Raw genomic sequence first — 27,860 nt, 5'->3', positions numbered from 1 at the left:
AAAGTGCAATTGGTTCAATGACACATTCAAATAGTTTTAGCCAAATTTGAATAGGTATTTTAATTGGATTTTTTCTTAATGGCGTAGAATGCCCTGCGTGCTTTCTCTCTCAGCTCATTCACTGCATCATTAAGGTGTCCAGATGAGCTTGTTTATAAACGTAAGTAATTGTAGTGTGTGCAGTACTCTATATACTTTGTACCAACTGAGAACTTTGGTTTAACTCCCTGAGATCTAGATCTTCTGTAGAAAATAATCTTTTTTCATATTTTTAGGGTATACTGCCAGGGCCCAGGTCTGGCAGTACGGCTCTAACATGTCCAGGCTCTGCTGTAGGCCATGTGCTGTGGGTGACAGCGGGTACAGGTCATCTGTGAAGAGCAGGCATTAAACCTCTAAATTGTGGAGACAGTATTTTTCTAGAATAGTGGCCAATTCGTCTATGTAAATATTGAAGAGTGCAGGGCTCAGATTCCAACCCAGGTGAAGGCCCAGCTCCTGTTTAAAGAATTAAAGTTATTTTCTTGCCTTTTCTTTTCTCTCTCTGTGTGTGTGAAATGTTTAATTTGTTTCACTAAACGCTTTGTAATACATAACTTGTAACAAACAATTTGGATAATCAAATATTCACCCAAGTAATTCCTTCCTTCTGGCTATCAGTCAATTATGAGTCGACTATTTAAAACTTCCCTTGTGACAACTTTAACCACCAGGCGGCGTATGCTGCATAGTTTTCAAACCATGTCCATTTTTTTACATTTTTATTTAACCTTTATTTAACTAGGCAAGTCAATTAAGAATTAATTCGTATTTACAATGGCGGTCTACCAAAAGGCAAAAGACGTCCTGCGGGGACGGGGGCTGGGATTTAAAATAAAATTATATATATATATAACATATAAATATAGGACAAAACACACATCACGACAAGAGAGACATAAGACAACAACATAGCAAGGCAGCAACACAGCAACACATGACAACACAGCATGATAGCAACACAACTCGACAACAACATGGTAGCACAAGACATGGTAGAAACATTATTGGGCAAAGACAACAGCACAACGGGCAAGAAGGTAGGGCCATATTGCATAATTCTACATCTACAATATAATAATGAAAATAAAGATGGATCGCTAGGCTACTAGTTATAATTATTAACTATGTGTACTTAAAAATAATACAATAAACAATATTCATAAATAATACATTCACATGACTGAATCATGTCATTATGTCTATAAACATCATGTAAAATGTTCCCATTTACAGTTCAATCGATCGCACCAACAGCTGTAAAAAGATTCAACTGAAAAGTTCAATCAAGCCAAATGTGCTCAGAGTTTCCATCATCGGGATGCACTTTGATGAGGGTTGCATTTCTGTTGAGTCTTGAGTGTTGTATTTCTTGTTATGAAATGTCCCAATCGTTCAACCGTGCAGCACACGGTGTGATCTTCAAAATAACTTAGCAAATTCCACAATATTGGCCGAAGAACACATAGGCATTCCTCTAAGAACCAAACGGGAATTAATTCGATTCGAATTAATCTCTCCCTCTCTATCTCTCTCTCTCTGTATACTCTGCCTCTCTCTCCCTCTTAAATGATCTCACATACTATGGACAAGTGTTGACTGACAACTTTTCATAGTAGCTCCACGTCTAAGCGAGGGGACAGCGTTACAGCGAAGTAGTCCGTACACTGCTGCAGCTACAGTACTACAGTACTACAGGATTAAAGCGCTCTGCCTACTAGCTAAATGGTAGCGATGTGCATTCCGCATCATTTGGCTCCGTTCAGTTTAAAAGAGCCGCATAATTTGCCTCCCAAACGGCTCTTCGTCGAAACTGCTGGAAAATCGACCTAGAACCACGAAACAAATGGCAAATCTCCAATGCAAAGACAAAATAGTACATTACCATTACCCTATGTGAGATCGTGATATGCAAGTTCAACTACATTGTTACCTAGCCAAATTGTTTAGATCGCCTGCAAAACGTTTTTTTAATGCACTGCACAAATTAGAGTGGACCAGAATGACCGCTATTTATTGTTTCTGCATTCAGAAATCCTCCATCTTCAGATAATGATTGTGTAACTTAGTTGTAAAAGCAGTAGTAATAGTAGTAGTATGCAAATCAGGGAGCCAAATGAACGGCTCTTTCACGAGATGCGATTTGGTTCCCAACGTTTGCCAAAAAGAGCCGTTCGTTCGCGAACGACTCATCACTACTACACAGTAGTAGCAGGCGCTTTCGCGCAGTTGCCGAATGTGCTCGCCAGTGTGTTCGTGCAGAAAACTAAAGGAGAGACTGCTGAGTTGAACAAGGTAGTTATTGCAACGAGAAAGGAAGGGGATATTTAGCTAATCTTTTACAAGACTAAACTGGACCAGAGGACCTCTCTCCCTTGCATACATGCGTTAAAGGGAGGGAGGGGAACGGCACAAAATGATGTTTGAAGTACCCTCTACAGTGAACTTGCGAGAGTGTTTTTGCTGAGTTGAAAATATTAAGTTTAGGTTCGAGAAAAACAAGGTAACTCGAGCGCAATGGAGAGCCAACCACCCGAGCCGCAAATCTACGAGGACGTTCGAAAGAGCGGCTATCTCCGCAAGCAGAAATCCATGCACCGGCGATACTTCGTGCTCCGGACGGCCTCGGAGAGGGGCCCGGCCCGGCTCGAATACTACGAGAGCGAGAAGAAATTCAGAGGAAAGACACCCGTCCCCAAGAAAGCCCTGGTGCTGGAGACGTGTTTCAACATCAATAAGCGGGCTGATGCCAAGAACAAGCACATGCTAGTGCTGTACACTCGGGCGGAGAGCTTTGCCATCGCGGCAGAAAACGAGGCGGACCAGGACGAATGGTATCAGGCCATGGTGGAGCTGCAATGCAAAAGTAAGTAAGCAAACTACAACGAGCTCTATATGGCTGCCTATCGTTATAACGAAGTGGCCATAGTATTACATCTGAACGTGGCGATGTAGCCCACTGCAGCAATTTGCTCAAATGCAGCTTATAAACACGACACGTGCTGGTTTAATATACCACGTCTGTCAATGTTATTAGGCTATTTGTTATTAGGTTATTGTTATTAGGCATTTCATATATATATATATATGGTTATTGTTATTAGGCTATTTTTAGGACATCCAGAAATGTGCATAACGGGAGTAACTTAACATTGCTCGTCAGCAGCGAGGAACGTCCCACTGCTCACTACCAGCGATGTTTTAAAACATGTCGGCACACGATTTTAGCGTAATAGTTTGAGACATGCTCTTTGCGTTTTAAAGAAGAGTGATGTCAAAACATGTCCATATTAGTGTGTGGTAGGTTACTGTACTTATTAATGTGTGTTGCTGCCTATGGACCAGCATTTAAATATGATGTAAAATTACAGTGCATACTTCTTTGCATAATAATTATATTTAGCCAAGGTCTCCCAGAAACGGCAAATCGTATGTTCCAAGTTGCGCTGTGTGCTTATCCTTGCCAACACCCTGAGAACATAATCATACTTTTCCACCACACCCATATAGATAGTCTACTTGCGCCAAAAGTTCACATATGGTCCAAAAGCTTCTGGTTTGTACAGGGTTTAGAGACGGGTTAAGCAAGTAGTTTCATTAAAACGTTGCCTGTATCAAGAGTAGGCTATATTGGAGACAATGTCCTACAGCCAACCCTCTCTCCCGCTTCTTCCTTTGCCGAGTCAACCCTGTCCATTGCGCCAGAGCGTCTGTTAAATTACTCAGATGTAATTATAAACTGGGTGATTCGAGCCCTGAATGCTGATTGGCTGATAGCCGAGGTGTATCAGACGGGTATGACAAAACATTTCTTTTTACTGCTCTAGTTACACTTGAAACCGGTTTATAATAGCAATAAGGCACCAATGGGGTTAGTGATATATGGCCAATATACCACCGATAAGGGTTGTAAATCCAGGCACTCCACGTTGCGTCGTACATCAGAACAGCCCTTGTGTGTTATTTTGGCAATATACCACACCCCATCGTTCCTTATTGCTTAAATGTATGTTTTATTTTCTGCTGGCATGACAATATTTGCCAAGACATCACAGTAGAGGATACACGCAAAACCAACAGCATGAACAAGTTTGCACGAGATCCATATGGTTGGATACCTGTGTAGTGTGCACAAGTACCAATAGGCACACTCATCTTCCCTTCCAGAGTTATTTTGGTTATTATTTATTCACATTTGCAATTATGCACATACAGTAACAAAAGGCATCGGTTTTCAATTCATACACGCTTTCAAATCCCCCTTGATATCAGCAGTTGAGCAAACCTTTTGTGCAAACAAACCTATCAAGCCAGTGGCTGACTGTGGCCGCAATCACCCGTTTTTTCCCCCTGCAGTCTCACCATGGGAAAGAAAGCTCATAGACCGGTGACGGGGGTGGGGAGGACACATGATGCAATCTTGGGTTCAAGGTACTTACAGCTGACCTGCTGGCCTATGTTATGTAAAAGAGCTGACTACAATGAGGGGGGGGGGGGAGTAGGTGCTGCCGCAACCAACAAGAGGGAAAAGCAGAAGCCTCTTACTGTGTTGAACATGTCTTAAACATTCTCCACAGGTAACGGTGATCAAGAGGTTGACATATAATTGGACGTCTTTTGACTTGGTTAACCTGTGCCTTAAAGTAACTGTCCAGTGTTTCTATGAAATATAGCCTATAATTAAAAAGCATCTTTTCTGTGTGTGTGTACCCCAACAACAGAATGGTGTGGGCATATACCAGTCATTAATATTATTCATGCGAGTAGACCGTTGATTGGCCAGCTCATCCTGCTCTAGAATGGTGATTGGCCAGCTCATCTCCCCTCGGGAGTATGATATCCTACTCGATTAGAAAATAGCGAGCATTTTTTAAACGGCCTGTTGGAGATACAGGTTTGAGGTGGGGTTTTTGAAGTATTTTTTTTCCCCCTAAAATGTAAATGTACAGATCTAGGATCAGTTTTCCCTACTCCAGTCCTAACTGTAACCAATTGGGCACAAAAAACAGCAACAATATGTTATGCATATGTTTACATTTACATTTGAGTAATTTAGCAGACACTCTTATCCAGAGCAATTAGGGTTACGTGCCTTGCTCAAGGGCACACCGGCAGATTTGTCACCTAGTCCGCTCAGGGATTCAAACCAGCAGCCTGTCAGTTACTGGCCAACACTCTTAAACGCAAGGCTACCTGCCGTGCATATGTTATATGCAATAGGTTACATACAGTGCCTTCAGAAGGTATTCATCCCCTGGACATTTTACTCATTTTGTTGTGTTAGACCCTGAATTTTAAGATTTTTCGTCACTGGCCTACACACAACACCCCGTAATGTTAAAGTGGAATTATGATTTTAGATTTTTTTTATTTTTACAAATGAATAAAAAAATGTCTTGAGTCAGTAAGTATTCAATCCCTTTGTCATGGCTCCTAAATACATTCAGGAGTAAAAATGTGCTGAACAAGTCACATAATAAGTTGCATTTACTCACTCTGTGTACAATAATAGTGTTTAACATGAAAAACTACCTCATCTCTGTGTCCCACATACAGTGCATTCAGAAAGTATTCAGCCCTCTTGACTTTTTCCACATTTTGTTACATTAAAGCCTTAGTCTAAAATGGATTACTTTGTTTTTTTCCCCTCATCAATCTACCCACAATACCCTATAATGATAAAGCAAAAACAGGTTTAAACCGGAAATATCACATTTACATAAGTATTCAGACCCTTTACTCAGTACATTGTTGAAGCACCTTTGGCAGCGATTACAGCCATGAGTCTTCTTGGGTATGACACTACAAGCTTGGCACACCTGTATTTGGGCAGTTTCACCCATTCTTCTGTGCAGATCCTTTCAATCTCTGTCAGGTTGGATGAGGAGCGTTGCAGCACCGCTATTTTTAGGTCTCTCCAGAGATGTTCTAACGGGGCTCTGTCCGGGCCACTCAAGGACATTCAGAGGCTTGTCCCGAAGCCATTCCTGCGTTGTCTTGCCTGTGTGCTTAGAGTCGTTGTCTTGTTGGAAGGTGAACATTCGCCCCAGTTTGTGGTCCTGAGCGCTCTGGAGCAGGTTTTCACTAAAGATCTCTCTGTACTTTACTCCGTTCATCTTTCTATCGATTCTGACTCGTCTCCCAGTCCCTCAGTCACTGCCGCTGACAAATATCCCCACAGCTTGATGCTGCAACCACCATGCTTCACCTTAGGGATGGTGCCAGATTTCCTCCAAACGTGACGCTTGGAATTCAGGCCAAAGTGTTCAATCTTGGTTTCATCATACCAGAGAGTCTTGTTTCTCATGGTCTGAGAGTCTTTTAGGTGCCTTTTGGCAAACTCCAAGTGGAGTGGCTTCTGTCTGCCCACTCTACCATAAAGACCTGATTGGTGGAGTGCTGTAGAGATGGTTCTCCTTCTGGAAGGTTCTTCCATCTCCACAGAGGAACTCTGGAGCACTGTCAGAGTGACCATTGGGTTCTTGGTCTCCTCCATGACCAACGTCTTTCTCGTCCGATTGCTCAGTTTGGCCGAGTGGCCAGCTTTAGGAAGAGTCTTGGTAGTTCCAAACTTCTTCCATTTAAGAATGATGGAGGCCACTGTGTTCTTGGGGACCTTCCAATGCTGCAAAATATTTTTGGAATTATTCCCCAGATCTGTGCCTCAACACAATCCTGTCTCGGAGATCTATGGACAATTAGTTTGACCTCATGGCTTGATTTTTTCTCTGACATGCATTGTCAACTGTGGGACCTTATATAGACAGGTGTGTGCCTTTCCAAATCATGTCCAATTAATTTAATTTACCACATGTTGACTCCAATCAAGTTGTAGAAACATCTCAGGGATGATCAATAGAAACAGGATGCACCCGAGCTCAAGTTAGAGTCTCATATTAAAGGGTCTGAATACTTACAGTTGAAGTCGGAAATTTACATACACCTTAGCCAAAAACATTTAAACTCAGTTTTTCACAATTCCTGACATTTAATCCTTGTAAAAATTCCCTGTTTTAGGCCACTTTATTTTAAGAATGTGAAATGTCAAAATAATAGTAGAGAGAATGATTTAGTTCAGCTTTTGTTTCTTTCATCACATTCCCAGTGGGTCGGAAGTTTACATACACTCAATTAGTATTTGGTAGCATTGCCTTTAAATTGTTTAACTTGGGTCAATCGTGTTGGGTAGCCTTCCACAAGCTTCCCACAATAAATTGGTTGAATTTTGGCCCATTCCTCCTGACAGAGCTGGTGTAACTGAGTCAGGTTTGTAGGCCTCCTTGCTCGCACACACTTTTTCAGTTCTGCCCACACATTTTGTATTGGATTGAGGTAAGGGCTTTGTGATGGGCACTCCAATAATAATAATAATATATGCCATTTAGCAGACGCTTTTATCCAAAGCGACTTACAGTCATGTGTGCATACATTCTACGTATGGGTGGTCCCGGGGATCGAACCCACTACCCTGGCGTTACAAGCGCCATGCTCTACCAACTGAGCTACAGAAGGACCTTGACTTTGTTGTCCTTATGCCATTTTGCCACAACTTTGGAAATATGCTTGAGGTCATTGTCCATTTGGAAGATCCATTTGCGACCAAGCTTTAACTTCCTGACTGATGTCTTGGGATGTTGCTTCAATATATCCACATAATTTTCCTCCCTCATGATGCCATCTATTTGGTGAAGTGCACCAGTCCCTCCTGCAGCAAAGCACCCCCACAACATGATGCTGCCACCCCCGTGCTTCACGGTTTGGGATGGTGTTCTTCGGCTTGCAAGCATCCCCCTTTTTCCTCCAAACATAACGATGGTCATTATGGCCAAACAGTTCTGTTTTTGTTTCATCAGACCAGAGGACATTTCTCCAAAAAGTACAATCTTTGTCCCCATGTGCAGTTGCAAACCATAGTCTGGCTTTTTTATGTCAGTTTTGGAGCACTGGCTTCATCGTCGCTGAGTGACCTTTCAGGTTATGTCAATATAGGACTCGTTTTACTGTGGATATAGATAATTTTGTACCTGTTTCCTCCAGCATCTTCACAAGGTCCTTTGCTGTTGTTCTGGGATTAATTTGCACTTTTCGCACCAAAGTACGTTCATCTCTAGGAGACAGAACGCATCTCCTTCCTGAGCGGTATGACGGCAGCGTGGTCCCATGGTGTTTACACTTGCGTACTATTGTGTGTACAGATGAACGTGGTACCTTCAGGCGTTTGGAAATTGCTCCCAAGGATGAACCAGACTTCTGGAGGTCTACAATTTTTCTTCTGATTTCTTTTGATTTTCCCATGATTTCAAGCAAAGAGGCACTGAGTTTGAAGGTAGGCCTTGAAATACATCCATAAGTAAACCTCCAATTGACTCAAATTATGTCAATTAGCCTATCAGAAGCTTCTGAAGCCATGACATAATTTTCTGGAATTTTCCAAGCTGTTTAAAGGCACAGTCAACTTAGTGTATGTAAACTTCTGACCCACTGGAATTGTGATAGAGTGAATTATAAATGAAATAATCTGTCTGTAAACAATTGTTGGAAAAATTACTTGTGTCATGCACACAGTAGATGTCCGAACTGCCTTGCCAAAAATTAACAAGAAATGTGTGGTGGTTGAAAAACAAATTTTAATGACACCAACTTAAGTGTATGTAAACTTCTGACTTCTACTGGATATAAATCAAGTATTTAGTTTTTTTAGGGTTAATACATTTACAAACATTTCTATAACCCTGTTTTTGCTTTGTCGTTATGGGGAATTGTGTGTAGATCGATGAGGAAAACAACACATTTAATCATTTTTAAAATAAGGCTGTAACATAACAACGTGTGCAAAAAAATCAAGGGGTCTGAATACTTTCCAAATGCACTGTACAATTAATTACCTGTAAGGTCAGTCAATCAAGCAGTGAATTTCAAACACAGATTCAATCACAAAGACCAGGGAGGTTTTCCAATGCCTCACAAAGAAGGGCACCTATTGGTAGATGGGTAAAAGGAAAAAAGCCGACATTGAATGATCATGATGAAGTTATGAATTACATTTTGGATGGGGTATCAATACACCCAGTTGCTACAAAGATACAGGCGTCCTTCCTAACTCAGTTGCCGGAGAGGAAGGAAACCTCTCAGGGATTTCACCATGAGGCCAATTTTGACATAAAAACAATTAGAGAGTTTAATGGCTGTGATAGGAGGAAACTGAGGATGGATCAACAACATTGTAGTTACTCCACAATACTAACCTAATTGACAGAGTGAAAAGGAAGCCTGTACAGAATATAAATATTCTAAAACATGCATCCTGTTTGTAACAAGGCAGTAAAGTAATACTGTAAAAAATGTGGCAAAGCAATTAACATTTTGTCCTGAATACAACGTTTATGTTTGGGGCAAATCCAATACAACACATTACTTAGTACCACTCTCCATATTTTCAAGCATAGTGGTGCCTGCATAATGTTATGGGTGTGCTTGTAATCGTTGAGTACTGGCAGGGTTTTTTTCTGGATAAGAAGACACGGAATGGAGCTAAGCACAGGCAAAATGTTAGAGGAAAACCTGGTTCAGTCTGCTTTCCACCAGACACTGGGAGATTAAGTCACCTCTCAGCAGGACAATAACCTAAAACACAAGGCCAAATCTTAGCTGGAGTTGTTGACTCAAGAGGTTGAATACTTATCAAATCAAGATATATTAATGTTAGAATTTTTCTTCCACTTCACAGAGTATTTTGTGTAGATCGTTGATCCCACTTTGTAACAGAACAAAATGTGGAAAAAGTCAAGTGGTGTGAATACTTTTTGAAGTCACTGTAGGCCTCACTGATCCTGGATCTATGTCAACAGTTTCTCCCCCACACACAGCACTATGCATGGAGTGGGTATGGGATGTGGTTGCCAGATTAGGGAGACCGGGAGCTGGGAGGGAGAAGAGAGGGAGGAGAGGGGGTGTTTCTCACTCTCTGTAGTTGTCAGCCAATAAACAATCGGGAGAGCAAACCAAATAAACGACCCTGTCGACTCTTCGTCTGGTCAAACATTTTGACATCTGTCTTTTGGCATATCTTGTGTCAATTGTGTCACTGAATTCTCTGTTACTGAATGACAGCTTAACTCAACATTGCTCAGACTGCTGCCACCCTCTCCTCCTGTTTGTTTAGTGTTGTGTTATAAATCTATTTTCTCTGACTGGTCTGAAGTTTAGACATTTCTCAGTCAACCCCAGCGCCAGCCAGCTACATCAATCTACACCCATACGGCTCATATTGCATATAAGGTCTAGCTCATGCGGTTTCAACATTTTCCATCTCTTTCATGCAGACGTTTGACAAAATAATTTTCGAGGTGTATGAGGCCACCTTGTGTGCACACCCACTCACACACAACCCTTGGGATTCCAACCCATATAGAGTAAACGGGTATATCATACAGTGCTTGGAAGAGTCGTCAACAAGCTCCACCCATTTTAAATGATGCCATTAGGAAAATGGGCGGAGTCTCTGTGTCCGTGACCATCTAGTCTTCGGGGTTTCCGTCCAGTAAGCTGAAAGTGTATGGGGGTAATGTGAACCCCCACTTGTACAGTTGGGAGGGCAGAGGGATTCACACCCACCCAGATACCTTTTCAGTCGAGCAAATACTGTGCTGCTGCCACTTTCAAGTAATGTCAGTCTCCTTGATCCTACAGGTGTGGAGCAGTGCTTGGTGACATGCTATGGCTTGAACTGAGGTTTTGAGCCAAAGCTGACACATTGAGAGGTCGCTACAGTATTACGTCACAATGCTACATTATTACTGGCAGTGTATGTGAGAACAGGGGCTACAATGGAGAGAAATGCATTCTCTCTCTCCACACACACACACACACACACACACACACACACACACACACACACACACACACACACACACACACACACACACACACACACACACACACACACACACACACACACACACACACACACACACACACACACATACACACACACACACACACACACACACACACACGGCATGTGTTTTACTATCCTTGTGGGGACTTAAAATGAACCCCTAACCCTAATCTTAACCCCTAACCCTAATTTTAACCCTAACCTTAACCCCTAACTCTCATTGTAACCCTAACCCTTACCCATAAGCTTAAAATATCCTTTGTCCCACAAGGGAGAATTTTATTATTTCAACTATCCTTGTGGGGACTTTGGGGGATTTCCTGTAACCATGAGTAGCCCACACGCACACGCACACACACACACACACACACACTATCCGTGCTGGGTTCTGGGAAACTCACCTGGAGCAACCAGGGACTGCCTTCATCTTAATATCTCGCAGGCCATCTCCCTCCCTCTGCTAACCCGTAACTTTCACAAATACAGTCCAGCTGCCATACAGAGACCGAGAGAGATATGGAGATCTTTATTTGTTCAGCTGGGTCCAGGGGGGCCATATGGCCAGTAAACACAGTATCAAGCTGTAAGAGAGGCTTATTTAGCAAACTATTTATATTCACTGGAGTGTATCAAGGCTGAAGTAGGGTATTAGAAGTATGGAGCATCATCGTTTGCCAGGCAAATAAAGTCCTCTGGCTCACAAGGCACCTCAAGAACTGTTGTTGGCCCTAGTAAACAATGAAGCAGTGTAAACTGGAGATGAGAGATGAGATACGCAGCACTGTTAAGTCAGGCAGGGGCACTGTGCGCGCGCGCGCGCACACACACACACACACACACACACACACACACACACACACACACACACACACACACACACACACACACACACACACACACACACACACACACACACACACACTAGGAGGTAAACCGCTCATTAAACTATAGTGTCAAGCACAACTAGCAAGCCACAACCCAGAACAAAGGCCCTTCCAGGTCTGTCTCGATGATAAACAGCTACTAAGCTCTGATCTACAGTCAGTGTTCCCTTTTGGCCTCACATGAACCACAGATATATTCACTGGTGTATGATCCACTAACCCCATATTAGCACTGATCTACAGTCAGTGTTCCCTTTTCACTTCAAATAACAGACGTGACTGTTATCTAATACTCTGACTCTATATCAGTGCAAGCCAAGACACCACTTCACCCATGTGGATACACTTATCCCAAGGCATGGCTGTAGTGTAGTATTTATATCCAGCCCTTGTCAGCCAGTCTCCCAGTCATCCAGGCAGGCGGTATGATCCGGACCTCACTGGTGGCCGCCTCGGCCGGGGAGGCGATTAAACGTTAAACCCAGTTAAACTGCTGCTCATCTCCCTAATTAGACCGTAATTGTTGTGTCCGGGTCGGCCTGACTCGGCGCTGCCGGACGGGGACAACAGGATGGTGGGTGTGAACCAAGAGCTAGCTTAGCCTAGAGCTATTTTGGCCGCTAAGACCCGGGGCCTGTGTCCCAAATGGCACCCTATTCCCTATGTAGTGCACTACATTTGACCAGAGTCCTGGTCAAAAGTAATGCACTACATAGGAAATAGGGCACCATTTGGGATGCTGCCTGAGTAAACACTGTGAGCTGGACCCTCCCTCCTCCTTCTCACGTTAGCCACAGGGCCACGGGGTCATTTCCTATGCAGAAAATAGTTGAAACCCATTAACACCCTGTAATTTCATTCAACCTGCCCGTGTTTTGCTGGGCAGGTAGATCCCCTGTTGCGCAACAGACCCATGTTCTCTCTCAACAGTCAGCTACTGTAAAACGTCAGCCCGAAGGCTCGGCTCGACATTTAGGCTTGAGAGTGATCAATTTAAATCCCCTACACGTGCTTCATATGCATGTTATATGTGCAACAAGCGCGATTTATCCCAAGGATAGTCGGTACGTGGCCAATCATTTGATTGACATGAGGGAAAGGCTGAGAGAGGAACACAATCGATCACGTCGATGAGTGTCCATATGGCGCGATGCAGCTGTGAGCAGAGGACGTTTATGCATAGAAACCTTTTCATGGCGATATTGATCTGCTGGTTGATAGTACATGATATAGGCTAACCAGAGGCTCACCGCACGCTGCTGCAGGACCAGGTCAATGGGTTCATCTCAGTGGTGAATGAATTGGACTTCTGCAGCTGCACTGGCATGGAGAGAACTGGACAGGTTCCAGTAAATTCTATTGGTAGTCCTCCTCTGCTATATTACTTTTGGCTTATCTTGTGCTTTTGGCTGAGTGATGAAGACCAGGAGACGAGCATAGACCGCCTCTTGTGGTATGCACCTGGTGGGTGTCCTCCTCCAGCGCGGTCTTCATACGTCAGTGGTCTGTGAGCACACAAGAGCCTTGACGTGGCGCTCTTTGATGATGGCTGCCAGGTTGACGCGGCTGTTGTGAAGACCGAGCGGCACGCGAGCTAACCTTCACGCTCACTTTCATGTGGTGCTTTAGCGATGACAAATCTGGATGCCTCGCTGATAATTGTGTGCGTGCGTGTCTTCATAACGCAAACCATATGTGCGAACTGAGCCTTAGGGAGGTGGTGGTGTTGTGCACGTGTTGTGTTTCTTCCAGGGGTGGGGGGGGGGGGCAGGAGAGAGGGGGAGGGATAATGAGGGAGTGGGAACGAAAGAGAGTGAGGGAAGGAGAAGTGGGGGAGCAGAGGAAACAGACTGGGACACTCGGCAGTAAGGGAGATACTTTTTGGAGGGGACCCACGGTTTTATTGACACACACAGACACACACACACACTAGACACAGCTGTCCAGTGTCTCTCCGCACTGGTAACTCAGGGTGATGGCGAGAGTTGAGGGGGAGAGATAGCCGAGCAGGCAAGATGGTAAACGAAGAAACGAAGGGACTTCAGGCCTCAGATGTCCAGCTTGTTGGCTTCTTTAGTGACATATTTTAGAGTGTTGTGGCATGCTAGGGCACTGGGGTCAGCAGCATGAAACAAGGCCTAGTGGGAGAAGGATCTTTCCATGCCAGCTCTAGCATTCAGTGATTAGCTGAGTGCATTAGCGAAACTAGGAGAGATAACGTTTTTACGCCTAGCACTCACATATATCGATCCCCTCCATGAATCTGATGAGATTGGAATGTATAAATCCACAAAAAGCGATGGGGGGGGGCGCCAGCCCTACTTCATAAAATGATCTTACGTACAGTACAGTAGGCTACTTCATAAAATGATCTTATGTACAGTACAGTAGGCTACTTCATAAAATGATCTGACGTACAGTACAGTAGGCTACTTCATGATCTGGCAAATAGGCTATCTAAAATGATCTTACGCATACAGTACAGTAGGCTACTTCATAAAAAAATGATCTTACATACAGTACAGTACAGTAGATCTTACGCTACAGTTCACAGTACAGTAAAAATGATCTCTTACACAGTACAGTAGGCTACTTCATAAAATGATCTGACATACAGTACAGTACAGTAGGCTACTTCATAAAATGATCTGGCATACAGTACAGTAGGCTACTTCATAAAATGATCTTACATACAGTACAGTAGGCTACTTCATAAAATGATCTGGCATACAGTACAGTAGGCTACTTCATAAAATGATCTTACGTATAGTACAGTACAGTACAGTAGGCTAGTCTTACACAGTACAGTAGGCTACTTAAAATGATCTTACTTACGTACAGTATAAAATGATCTAAAATGATCTTACATACAGTACAGTAGGCTACTACAGTACAGTAGGGCTACTTCATAAAATGATCTTACGTACAGTACAGTAGGCTACTTCATAAAATGATCTTACAGTACAGTAGGCTACTTCATAAAATGATCTTACAGTACAGTAGGCTACTTCATAAAATGATCTTACATACAGTACAGTAGGCTACTTCATAAAATTATCTTAGTACAGTACAGTAGGCTACTTCAGATACAGTACAGTAGGCTACTTCATAGGCTAAAAAATGATCTTACGTACACAGTACAGTAGGCTACTTCATAAAATGATCTTACATACAGTACAGTAGTAGGCTACTTCATAAAATGATACAGTACAGTAGGCTACTTCATAAAATGATCTTAGGCTACTTCATAAAATTATCTTACATACAGTACAGTACAGTAGGCTACTTCATAAAATGATCTTACATACAGTACAGTAGGCTACTTCATAAAATGATCTTACGTACAGTACAGTAGGCTACTTCATAAAATGATCTTACATACAGTACAGTACAGTAGGCTACTTCATAAAATTATCTTACAGTACAGTACAGTACAGTAGGCTACTTCATAAAATGATCTTATACAGTACAGTACTACTTCATAAAATGATCTACAGTAGGCTACTTCATAAAATGATCTTACAGTACAGTGTATACATACGTACAGTACAGTAGGCTACTTCATAAAATGATCTTACTTACGTACAGTACAGTAGGCTACTTCATAAAATGATCTTACGTACAGTAGGCTACTTCATAAAATGATCTTAGTAGCTAGGCTACTTCATAAAATGATCTTACGTACAGTACAGTACAGTAGGCTACTTCATAAAATGATCTTATAAAATAGATCTAAAATGATCTTACATACAGTACAGTACAGTAGGCTACTTCATAAAATGATCTTACGTACAGTACAGTAGGCTACTTCATAAAATGATCTTACGTACAGTACAGTACAGTAGGCTACTTCATAAAATTATCTTACAGTACAGTACAGTAGGCTACTTCATAAAATGATCTTACGTAAGTACAGTACAGTAGGCTACTTCATAAAATGATCTTACGTACAGTACAGTAGGCTACTTCATAAAATGATCTTACATACAGTACAGTACAGTAGGCTACTTCATAAAATGATCTTACATACAGTACAGTAGGCTACTTCATAAAATGATCTGATCTTACGTACAGTACTACTTCATAAAATGATCTTACATACAGTACAGTAGGCTACTTCATAAAATGATCTTACGTACAGTACGGTACTACAGTAGGGCTACTTCATAAAATGATCTTACGTACAGTACAGTACAGTAGGCTACTTCATAAAATGATCTTACGTACAGTACAGTACAGTAGGCTACTTCACACCAAAAAAATAGGTTCTAAATGTAACCTAAAGACACTTTTTGGTCAAATGAAAGTTGAGAAACTAAACCCTCAACTTCACTACAGCGTCTGACTAATAAAATAGACTAATAAAATAAAATATACATTATGCAACACTACTGAATCCTACCATACATCACACATCTTCTTATCCATAAAAAAAACTTTCCAGTACTCAACGATTACAAGCACACCCATAACATTATGCAGGCACCACTATGCTTGAAAATATGGAGAGTGGTACTAAGTAATGTGTTGTATTGGATTTGCCCCAAACATAAACTTTGTATTCAGGACAAAATGTTAATTGCTTTGCCACATTTTTTACAGTATTACTTTACTGCCTTGTTATAAACAGGATGCATGTTTTAGAATATTTATATTCTGTACAGGCTTCCTTTTCACTCTGTCAATTAGGTTAGTATTGTGGAGTAACTACAATGTTGTTGATCCATCCTCAGTTTCCTCCTATCACAGCCATTAAACTCTCTAATTGTTTTTATGTCAAAATTGGCCTCATGGTGAAATCCCTGAGAGGTTTCCTTTCTCTCCGGCAACTGAGTTAGGAAGGACGCCTGTATCTTTGTAGCAACTGGGTGTATTGATACCCCATCCAAAATGTAATTCATAACTTCATCATGATCATTCAATGTCGGCTTTTTTTTTTACCCATCTACCAATAGGTGCCCTTCTTTGTGAGGCATTGGAAAACCTCCCTGGTCTTTGTGATTGAATCTGTGTTTGAAATTCACTGCTTGATTGACTGACCTTACAGGTAATTAATTGTACAGTGCATTTGGAAAGTATTCAGACCCCTTGATTTTTTTGCACATGTTGTTACGTTACAGCCTTATTTTAAAAATGATTAAATGTGTTGTTTTCCTCATCGATCTACACACAATTCCCCATAACGACAAAGCAAAAACAGGGTTATAGAAATGTTTGTAAATGTATTAAACCTAAAAAAAACTAAATACTTGATTTATATCCAGTAGAAGTCAGAAGTTTACATAGACTTAGGTTGGAGTCATTAAAATTAGTTTTTCAACCACCACACATTTCTTATTAATTTTTGGCAAGGCAGTTCGGACATCTACTGTGCGCATGACACAAGTAATTTTTCCAACAATTGTTTACAGACAGATTATTTCACTTATAATTCACTCTATCACAATTCCAGTGGGTCAGAAGTTTACATACACTAAGTTGACTGTGCATTTAAACAGCTTGGAAAATTCCAGAAAATTATGTCATGGCTTCAGAAGCTTCTGATAGGCTAATTGACATAATTTGAGTCAATTGGAGGTTTACTTATGGATGTATTTCAAGGCCTACCTTCAAACTCAGTGCCTCTTTGCTTGAAATCATGGGAAAATCAAAAGAAATCAGAAGAAAAATTGTAGACCTCCAGAAGTCTGGTTCATCCTTGGGAGCAATTTCCAAACGCCTGAAGGTACCACGTTCATCTGTACACACAATAGTACGCGAGTATAAACACCATGGGACCACGCTGCCTGAACGCTAACCTGAAAGGCCATTCAGCAAAGATGAAGCCACTGCTACAAAATAGATGGCAGTATGAGGGAGGAAAATTATGTGGATATATTGAATCAACATCCCAAGACATCAGTTAGGACCCAAGTTAAACATTTTAAAGGCAATACTACCAAATACTAATTGGGTGTATGTAAACATCTGACCCACTGGGAATGTGATGAAAGAAATAAAAACTGAAATAAATCATTCTCTCGACTATTATTCTGACATTTCACATTCTTAAAATAAAGTGGTGATCCTGACTAACCTAAGGCAGGGAATGTTTACGAGGATTAAATGTCAGGAATTGTGAAAAACTGAGTTTAAATATATTTGGCTAAGGTGTACGTAAACTTCCGACTTCAACTGTACACACACACACGCACGCACGCACGCGCGCGCTCGCGCGCGGCTAGCAGCCTCACAGGTTCATGTGCAAAGGACAAACAGCTGTTACGACCCCCAGTAAAGGCCGGGCTTGAGCTGGAGCAGGAGGAAGCCGGGGGAACACCGTAGTGCCTTGGAGCCAACGAGTCATAATCACACCGTAAGTCATATAATGGCCTGTGGAGAGATTCCCAGCAAGATCTATTAGTCTACTGTATATGCTTATACTCGTCTTGAGGGGGTAGAGAAGGGCGCAGTTAATACAGTATGCATGAATAGTGCAGTGTGGAGTGTGTGTGTGCGTTCTGGACTTCGCACTGCGGTTGGTGGTAGCCATACGTGAAGCTGAACGTTGTGATAAGGTTGTAGTTGGCTTATAATACGTGACCTCTCTTGTATGAATAGAGTAGTGTGTCAGAGTGCGTTCAAACTGCAGTGTGTTACATCCATTAATCACATGTTGAACTGAGTGTTTCCGTAAGGTTGAGGTGCAGAAACGATGGGCTATATGAATAGAGTAGTGTGTCAGAGTGCGTTCAAACTGCAGTGTGTTACATCCATTAATCACATGTTGAACTGAGTGTTTCCGTAAGGTTGAGGTGCAGAAACGATGGGCTATATGAATAGAGTAGTGTGTCAGAGTGCGTTCAAACTGCAGTGTGTTACATCCATTAATCACATGTTGAACTGAGTGTTTCCGTAAGGTTGAGGTGCAGAAACGATGGGCTATATGAATAGAGTAGAAAGTGTTCTACTTATCCTGCAGTTTGGCTGTAGCCACAGGCTCGCCACGTGGAAAAGCTGAATGTTGCGATAAGGTTGCCCTACAGTTGTCTTGCTAGCTGGAACCGTCTACTGTTCACCCAGAGAGGTGCTCCTTGTTGCCCAGGAGCACAGGGTCACGTTGACTCTGTCTTCGCCATCCTGTAGTCTTGTGAATCATCAAGACCGCTGCTGAGGGCTTTGGGAAATGACCGCTGTGTGTGCGTGAGGGCTAAGCTCGTGTGCAGTGTTATGTACCCCTGTCCCTCTGTCCTTGTGCTGGAGCAGACTGCACGGCCACCCCACTGGGTTTCCATTGCGTGAGCTAAAGGCCTTGCTCTTTCTCCACCACTGGCTCTGTTAGTAACACACTGCCAGGGAGAGGTCCCGTAGGGGACAGCCAGTCACATCTAGAAGTCAACACACTTCTGTACACCTCCTCCTTCTGGAACGTCTGAAAGAGGTTGGTACGATGGCAGGTTGGGTAGCTGAGATGGATATTATGGCCACTTTTAAGGCGACGATAAGTGCAGCGGTGGAACCATGTACGCAGAGAGTCGGGAAGCACGTTCGGGGAGCGAAATACATTCAAATAAATAAATGAGCCAAACAAGAAACACAAACAGCGCGCCGTCATGAAAAACAGGAACAATGACGACTGGGGAGGAAACCAAAGGAAGGGACATATAACGGGCAGGTAATTAAGGAGGTCATGGAGTCCAGGTGAGTGTCATAATGCGCGTAACGCTGGCGACCGTTGTGCACCCTAACGAACAGCCAGGTGACCTACGAGGCCGGAGAGGGAGCACACGTGACAAGCTGATGCGTTTAACTGAGCTAGGGGGCTGCTCTGACTGCTGCAGACGGCGTGCGTGCGCGTGCGCACGTGCACTCCGTGCGTGCGTATCACGAGCAGGTGTAGGAGGGAAAACGGTGGCCTTGCATGACCCGAGATCAAAGAAGGCTGTTGTGGGGTTGAAGTGGGAAACGTGACGCTCGGCTGATTTCTAAGGATGTATTCATAACAAGCAACACAGGGCAGCTTCGCGGATAGCTGAGGAGTTGTTTGGGATAAAAGAAACACACGGTTGAGCGGTGTTTGGCCTGGGGATCTGAGGCCGTGCGTGGGAAGGATGGTCAGCGGAGTGGGATTGTAAGGTGGTGACAGGGAGAGAAATAGTGTGAAGGAAGGACGCCGGATCTATTTTGACTTCCATTATTACCCTTCAAGTCAAGTTTCTGTCGTCACTCAGTAGATCCCGGAAAGTCTACGTCTTTTCCTTCCTCGTGTTTCATTCATTCTTTAACTTCTGCTTTCATTTTTCTCAAGGACCTTTTTGTTTTCCCTCTGCATTCCCTCATCTGTCTCAGTCCCTCTGCCTCAAAATCTACAAAACACATTTTTCTGGTGGTAAATCTTTAAGCAGCTGGCAACAACACACACACACGCACACGCACACGCACACGCACACGCACACACACACACACACACACACACACACACACACACACACACACACACACACACACACACACACACACACACACACACACACACACACACACACACGCAGACAGCGGTCGATTCAATATTCATGCTTGGCTTAGAGTGACTCATCTAATGCAGAGGACATGCATCGTACACAGCCAATGGTCTACGTTGTTTTCCATGTGTTTGGTACCATTGATTCCATTCCAGCTATTACAATGAGCCCGTCTTCCGACAGCTTCTCTCACCAGCCTCCTCTGTCTGGCATAACAGCTATTCTGGTGTGCCTTGATGTCCTGGTTCATCATCCATTTAGCGGTAAGAAAGCCAGAAGAACATACACACGCAGGTTTCCCATTCCACGGCCACAACTGAATGTTTTGGAAGCGGGGAGTGGAAACGTTAGTCATAACAGATGGTCGAGTCTGTCGTCGTTTTGTTTTTGCGTTCGTGCCGGAGGTTTTTGTCCATACACGTGGTTGTGATTATTGGGTTAAACAGAAGGCACGGGAGAGACAGAGGAACACATGCTTCCCCCGCACCTAATTGATACCACTTCATGTATGTGCGCGAGCACGCGCACACAAACATGCACACGCACACAAACACGCACACGTGCACAGTCCAGTATGATAATGTTGGAAGCTATGGAGGAGTAAGGGCTTTCTTGTGTTTGGTTGAAGTTGACAGAGGTGCCTCTTAAGAGCTATCAGTCTAAGCATCTAAGCATTTAGGCCTAGTCTTAAAGTGAGTGTGGGTCGTTTGCTTGCGAAGGATTCATTGACACCCATTCTTATCTATGAAAGCCGTTATTAAACACATGTCCTGGTCCCCTTACCTACCACTGATATTAACAGAGGACTTCACTGTTCTGTATTAGACCAAGTGAGCGCAGTCTCGGGGAAAGTGTGGTCTTCTCTGTTTACAGTGAGTGACCTGTAAATGAGGGACTACTGTAACCAAACCTTATACTGTAAATGACCATTTTTTTTTCCTACGGGGTTGTAATGTATTCAGAATGTCTCAAACCTGCGAACGCCAACCAGGTAGGTGTATGGAAAAGAAGTCGTCCTAAGGGCTACAGAGACGGGCGGGACGGATGGTAAATGATCGACCCCGACCATACCGATCACTTATCGCAGGCATTTTTGCTGATATCGTTCTTCACAACAAGTAGCCTGTTCTACAGAAATGAAGTTTGTAATTAAAGACGTTTGCTAATGCGGGTGATCGTTAATGGGACAATTGATGGCTACAACCATCCAACTAGTAACAGTAGTTTGATGGATAATAAGAAAGAACAGTGGTGCCTATTGTTCTATTTGTCGTTATCACATCAGTTCAGACAATTTATCGCGATGTGGATTTTTGTCAATATCGCCCAGCTCTAATCCGCAGGAAGTCGCCCCGTGGGCGTTGCAAGTCAGTAAAAAGAAAGGCTAGTCTTTTTGTTTTCAGTCATTGTCCTTTTGCAGTGCCTGAATCCTCAACCGTTTAAATTTTTCGTGCGTGCGTGCGTGCGTGTGTGTGTGTGTGCGCGCGTGTGTGTGTGTGGCCACCGAGTTGAAACATGCAGCTGCATGAAGAGCAGACTCACAAACCGCTGTGGATTGTTCAGAATTTGCTAAAACACTAGATATCAGCACAGCTTGCATAACGGCGGAGGCTTGTTCATGTGTGCTGGGTAAATAGTGGTGCTTTCACCTCACATATTATTATTATACATTCCCTCGTAACTGAGGCACGGCGGTCATGTTGGTCTGTTTTAATCTCTATATTCCATCCCTGTATCCGCCCAGCTGTTTTAATCTCTATATTCCATCCCTGTATCCGCCCAGCTGTTTTAATCTCTATATTCCATCCCTGTATCCGCCCAGCTGTTTTAATCTCTATATTCCATCCCTGTATCCGCCCAGCTGTTTTAATCTCTATATTCCATCCCTGTATCCGCCCAGCTGTTTTAATCTCTATATTCCATCCCTGTATCCGCCCAGCTGTTTTAATCTCTATATTCCATCCCTGTATCCGCCCAGCTGTTTTAATCTCTATATTCCATCCCTGTATCCGCCCAGCTGTTTTAATCTCTATATTCCATCCCTGTATCCGCCCAGCTGTTTTAATCTCTATATTCCATCCCTGTATCCGCCCAGCTGTTTTAATCTCTATATTCCATCCCTGTATCCGCCCAGCTGTTTTAATCTCTATATTCCATCCCTGTATCCGCCCAGCTGTTTTAATCTCTATATTCCATCCCTGTATCCGCCCAGCTGTTTTAATCTCTATATTCCATCCCTGTATCCGCCCAGCTGTTTTAATCTCTATATTCCATCCCTGTATCCGCCCAGCTGTTTTAATCTCTATATTCCATCCCTGTATCCGCCCAGCTGTTTTAATCTCTATATTCCATCCCTGTATCCGCCCAGCTGTTTTTATCTCTATATTCCATCCCTGTATCCGCCCAGCTGTTTTAATCTCTATATTCCATCCCTGTATCCGCCCAGCTGTTTTAATCTCTATATTCCATCCCTGTATCCGCCCAGCTGTTTTAATCTCTATATTCCATCCCTGTATCCGCCCATCTGTTTTTATCCCTCTATCCACCCACCTGTTTTAATCTCTATATTCCATCCCTGTATCCACCCACCTGTTTTTATCCCTCTATCCACCCACCTGTTTGAATCTCTATATTCCATCCCTGTATCCGCCCACCTGTTTTTATCCCTCTATCCACCCACCTGTTTTTATCCCTCTATCCACCCACCTGTTTTTATCCCTCTATCCACCCACCTGTTTTTATCCATCTATCCACCTACCTGTTTTTATCCCTCTATCCACCCACCTGTTTTTATCCCTCTATCCACCTACCTGTTTTTATCACTCTATCCACCCACCTGTTTTTTTCCCTCTATCCACCTACCTGTTTTTATCCCTCTATCAACCCACCTGTTTTTTTCCCTCTATCCACCCACCTGTTTTTATCCCTCTATCCACCCACCTGTTTTTATCCTTCTATCCACCCACCTGTTTTTATCCCTCTATCCACCCACCTGTTTTTATCCATCTATCCACCTACCTGTTTTTATCCCTCTATCCACCCACCTGTTTTTATCCCTCTATCCACCTACTTGTTTTTATCCCTCTATCCACCCACCTGTTTTTATCACTCTATCCACCCACATGTTTTTTTCCCTCTATCCACCTACCTGTTTTTATCCCTCTATCCACCCACCTGTTGTTATCCCTCTATCCACCCACCTGTTTTTATCACTCTATCCACCCACCTGTTTTTATCCCTCTATCCACCCACCTGTTTTTATCCCTCTATCCACCCACCTGTTTTTATCCCTCTATCCACCTACCTGTTTTTATCCCTCTATCCACCTACCTGTTTTTATCCCTCTATCCACCTACCTGTTTTTATCACTCTATCCACCCACCTGTTTTTATCACTCTATCCACCCACATGGTTTTTTCCCTCTATCCACCTACCTGTTTTTATCCCTCTATCCACCCACCTGTTTTTATCCCTCCATCCACCCACCTGTTTTTATCACTCTATCCACCCACCTGTTTTTATCCCTCTATCCACCTACCTGTTTTTATCCCTCTATCCACCTACCTGTCTCAATCTCTATATAAAACACTTCTCTCTCTCTCTCTCCCCTCTATATCCATCCCTTCTGTCCTCCTTTCCAGGTAAGGTGGCTAGTACTGACACCGGTCCGGGAGGGGACTACGGTGTACCAACCCCAGGCCCCGCTTTCAAGGAGGTGTGGCAGGTCAAGGTGTGGCCAAAGGGGCTGGGCCAGGCCAAGAACCTGGTGGGCGTCTACCGGCTGTGCCTGACTGAGAAGACGGTCAACTTCGTCAAGCTTAATTCAGACGCCGCAGCCGTGGTCCTGCAACTGATGAATGTGAGGCGCTGCGGTCACTCCGAGAACTTCTTCTTCGTGGAGGTTGGTCGTTCCGCGGTCACGGGCCCCGGGGAGTTCTGGATGCAGGTGAGATGAGATGTAACACAGGCCTAGTCTCTGGGGTTGCAGCTCTGAGTGGTCACTGTGTTTTGATTGGCAAGCTGTGTATTCATCCTAATGCATGACCATTTGATGTTGGCTAAACTTAAAGGAAAAGAGAACCCATAGAGTATAACTGTGTTCTGTCTCATGCAGGTGGATGACTCTGTGGTGGCCCAGAACATGCATGAGACCCTGCTGGAAGCAATGAAGGCCTTGAGCGAGGAGTTCCGCCAACGCAGCAAGTCGCAGTCCAACTCCGGACCAGGAGGGGGCGCTACAGCCTCCAACCCCATCAGCGTCCCCTCGCGACGCCACCACCCCAACCCGCCCCCCAGCCAGGTGGGCTTCACCCGCAGGCCCCGCACTGAGCCGCCTGGAGGGGCTGGAACTGGGGGCAACAGTGCCAATGCATCGCCCACTCCCCGCCACAGCTTCCCCAGGTCACGCACAGCCAGCGACGGGAGTAAAGGTGAAGAAGGTGTGTGTGGAGGGGTAGGGCAGAGTTCCAGTCTTACTACCAACGGGTCCTGCTCCACCACGCCCATCCTCAGGTCCAAATCGGCCCGCTCGGCCCCCACCCTGGCCAAGAACAACCCCATGGGCCTGATGCGCTCTGTCTCCACCCCATCCCCCTCCCCGGCCCCCAGCCTCTCCTCCAGCTCCGGCCACGGCTCAGAGTTTGGGATAGTGGTGGGTGCGACCGGAGGAGGGAGTGGTGGAGCAGGGGCCAGTGCATACAGCCGCGTCCCCTCGCACAACGCTTCCGTGTCGGGCTCCCCCAGCGACTATGGCTCCTCGGACGAGTACGGCTCCAGCCCTGGGGAGCAATCCCCCCACTCCCTCCTGGCCCCCTTCCCCAACATGCCTGGAGGGTCAGCCGGGTCGGGCGGCCACGGTCAACCCCTGGACGATGAGGCTGCTAACTACACCCTAATGGGTCAGCGTGGTGGTGGAGCCACGTCATCTGGCTGTCTGCCTGCTGGTGCATCCAGCTCAGCCACCTCCCACCAGGCCCAGACCAAGAGGGTCTTGCGTCGCTCCTCCAGCCGGGAATGTGAGGCTGAGAGGGGACTGCTGAGCAAGCGGGCGTCCCTGCCCCCCATGGCACTGGAGCGCCTGGCCCCACGGCCCCGCAGGGGGGAGGAGGAGCAGGACGAGGATGCGGCCGACTACGCCATCATGTCACGAAGCACCAGCAGGGAGTCCTTCACCACCTCCTCTTCACGGAGAGATTCTGAAATAAGCCCCGGTGGAGAGGGGGGAGGAGGGGGGTACCTGGATGTGGCTGGAGAGTTGGGTGGAGGTGGAGGTGTAGTGCGGGATAATGGCTACATGTCCATGCTCCCGGGAGGAGTGACCCAACCCTCTGTCAACCTCACCAACTCTCTTTCCGCCTCGGTTGCTGACGAGTCCAAGCTGGCGGACGACTACATGGCCATGACACCCAACAACAGCGTATCACCGCCACAACAGATCCGGCCCCCTCCCGGAGACGGCTACATGATGATGTCACCCAACAGCAGCTGCTCTCCGGACCAGCGTGGTGGCCTGGCAGGCGGGGCCTGGGTGGGTAGCAGCAGCGCGGACAGCCGGGCGGGCAGCGACTACATGAACATGTCCCCCATCAGCGCCCGCTCGGCCAACAGCAGCCCCCCTCCCCCCGAGCACCCCCCCTCAGACAGACCCCCATCCCATTCAGCAGGCCCCTCAGACAGACCCCCATCCCCTTCAGCAGGCTCCCAAGATGGTCTACTCCTACTACTCACTGCCCCGCTCCTACAAACACACGCCACCTGGTGGACACTTTGAGGACGGCCGAGGAAGGAGGCCCAATGGGAGCGGTGGTGGTAGAGGGGTTGGCAGGGCAGTGGGTGGTCGTCAAGACCCCAATTTGGGTGCGGTCCAAGGTCGCCACCTGTCCCTCTCCTCGTCCTCATACTCCTCCAGCTCGGCCAGCAGCGAGAGCCTAGGGGAGAATGAGGACAGGTCTTCCCAGGGAGCAGGCCCCTCAGGTGGGGGAGCTCACTCTAAAGACATAGGGCTCCTCCAGCAGAGACGGGCGGCCCCCAAGCAGGGCCAGCAAGGGGGAGCCAGGACCCGGCCGGTCAGCCTGTTTGTGGACGTTTCCAAAGCCAACACCCTCCCCAGGGTCCGTGAGAACCCCCTCCACCCGGAGCCCAAGAGCCCAGGGGAGTATGTGAGCATCCAGTTCAGAGGAGGGCCCGGAGGTGGGGAAGGGAGGGGACTCAGACATGGGATGTCCCTCCCTCGCGGTTCCAGCCAGCGCCCCTCACACCAGCCCACGTCCTGCCTGGCGGGGTTCCTGCCCCTCTCCCGCAGCCCCTCTGCCCCCCTGACACCCCTCACCCCACCATCAGCCTCTGAGTATGTCAACATGGACCTGGGGCCCTCTCCGTCCCCCTCGCCCCTCTCCCTGACACCGCTGGGCTTCCCTTCCTTCCCCACCCCTCCTACGCCCCCTTCCATAGCCCTGGCACCCAAGGCCCACGGTGTGCTCAGGGTGTCCCCTCAGCAACAAGGGGAACCCGAGGGGGCTGAAGCAGGGCCCAGGATAAACAGACAGACTACCCGCGTTGTGGTGACTCAATCAGAATCCCCTACCTCCTGCGGGGACTATACAGAGATGGCCTTCAGCCTGAACAACAACAGCATTGCCAGCTCCATGTCCAACAACACCTCCTCCAAAGCCCCCTCCCCAGCCAGCCCCAAGCCACCAGTCCCTGTCCTCACCTTGGGCCTGGACTTCCCCCTGGCCAAAACCGGGCCCAACCCGGACCACGGCGCTAAAGTGATCCGGGCCGACGCCCAGGGCCGCAGACGCCACTGCTCCGAAACCTTCCTCCCCTCCCCCTCTCTCCCTCCCCAATCCTCCATCTCTTCCTCTGTCGCCTCCCTCTTCCCGGAGCACGCCCAGGCTGTGGCTCGCCGTCTGGGGTTGGAGGGCGTGCTGTGGGGAAACGGAGCATCAGCCGAGCATCTCCCCTCGCAGTTCCTCCATCCCGGGCCTGGCCTGCCCTCTGCCCAGACGTCATCCATGGAGCAAGGCCTCAACTACATAGACTTGGACTTGGCTAACAAAGAGAACCCTCATGCAGCCCTAGACGGTTCTTCAACCGTCCAGGCCAACCCCCTTCGCCTCTACTCGTCCATGTTGACTGGGGGGGCCGGGCTGGTGGTGTCCGGGGCTGGAGTGGGGGGCAGTGTAGGCTCCAACCTCAACACCTATGCCAGCATCGACTTCTACAAGTCAGAGGAGCTGCGAACGCATCAGAACGGAAACAAGGATGGTACAGGTAAGATGAACTGTTTTTTCACATCTGCTCCTTTTGTCATATTTAGGTAGTAGTCTAAATGTCCTCCCTCTCTCTCCCTCTCTCTCCTCTCTCTCTCTCTCTCTCTCTCTCTCTGTCATGCTCTGTGTGCAGCTTTGGTTGCTCTCCTGAGCCTCTTCTTATGCCACCTCTCTCTCTCTCCCACCTCCATCGCTGTGTCCTGCTGCTGCTGTCGAGATTATTCAGATGAAACAGTGGCCTTTTACATAATCAAATGAAACTGAG

The 27,860-nt window shown here is 45.7% G+C and overlaps 2 protein-coding genes across 3 annotated transcripts in view; both read left to right on the top strand.

The window, feature by feature from the left end:
- The first annotated feature begins 2,253 nt into the window (after nucleotides 1-2,253).
- Nucleotides 2,254-26,722, top strand: si:ch73-335l21.1 (insulin receptor substrate 1). 2 transcript variants are annotated; one of them, XM_046320522.1, is made up of 3 exons: nucleotides 2,254-2,905; nucleotides 23,963-24,267; nucleotides 24,436-26,722. In XM_046320522.1, exons 1-3 carry the CDS (start codon nucleotides 2,557-2,559, stop codon nucleotides 26,089-26,091), a joined length of 2,310 nt encoding a protein of 769 aa, XP_046176478.1. In that variant the 5' UTR covers nucleotides 2,254-2,556; the 3' UTR covers nucleotides 26,092-26,722. The 2 variants fall into 2 exon arrangements, with proteins under 2 accessions (XP_046176478.1, XP_046176479.1); XM_046320523.1 differs by lacking the exon at nucleotides 2,254-2,905 and adding an exon at nucleotides 4,424-4,470.
- Nucleotides 26,723-27,483: 761 nt separating this feature from the next.
- The window catches only part of si:ch73-335l21.2 (RING finger domain-containing protein), a 72,329-nt gene continuing 71,952 nt past the window's right edge, over nucleotides 27,484-27,860 (top strand). Inside the window, exon 1 of the mRNA XM_046320526.1 lies at nucleotides 27,484-27,596. The gene's annotated coding sequence lies outside the window, so the exon portion shown is untranslated. The remainder of the gene's footprint in view (nucleotides 27,597-27,860) is intronic.

The sequence above is a fragment of the Oncorhynchus gorbuscha genome, linkage group LG21, assembly GCF_021184085.1.
Source record: "Oncorhynchus gorbuscha isolate QuinsamMale2020 ecotype Even-year linkage group LG21, OgorEven_v1.0, whole genome shotgun sequence".
Classification (NCBI taxonomy): Eukaryota; Metazoa; Chordata; class Actinopteri; order Salmoniformes; family Salmonidae; genus Oncorhynchus; species Oncorhynchus gorbuscha.
The sequence above is the reverse complement of the archived record's forward strand: the minus strand, read 5'-3'. Positions and strand labels throughout refer to the sequence as shown.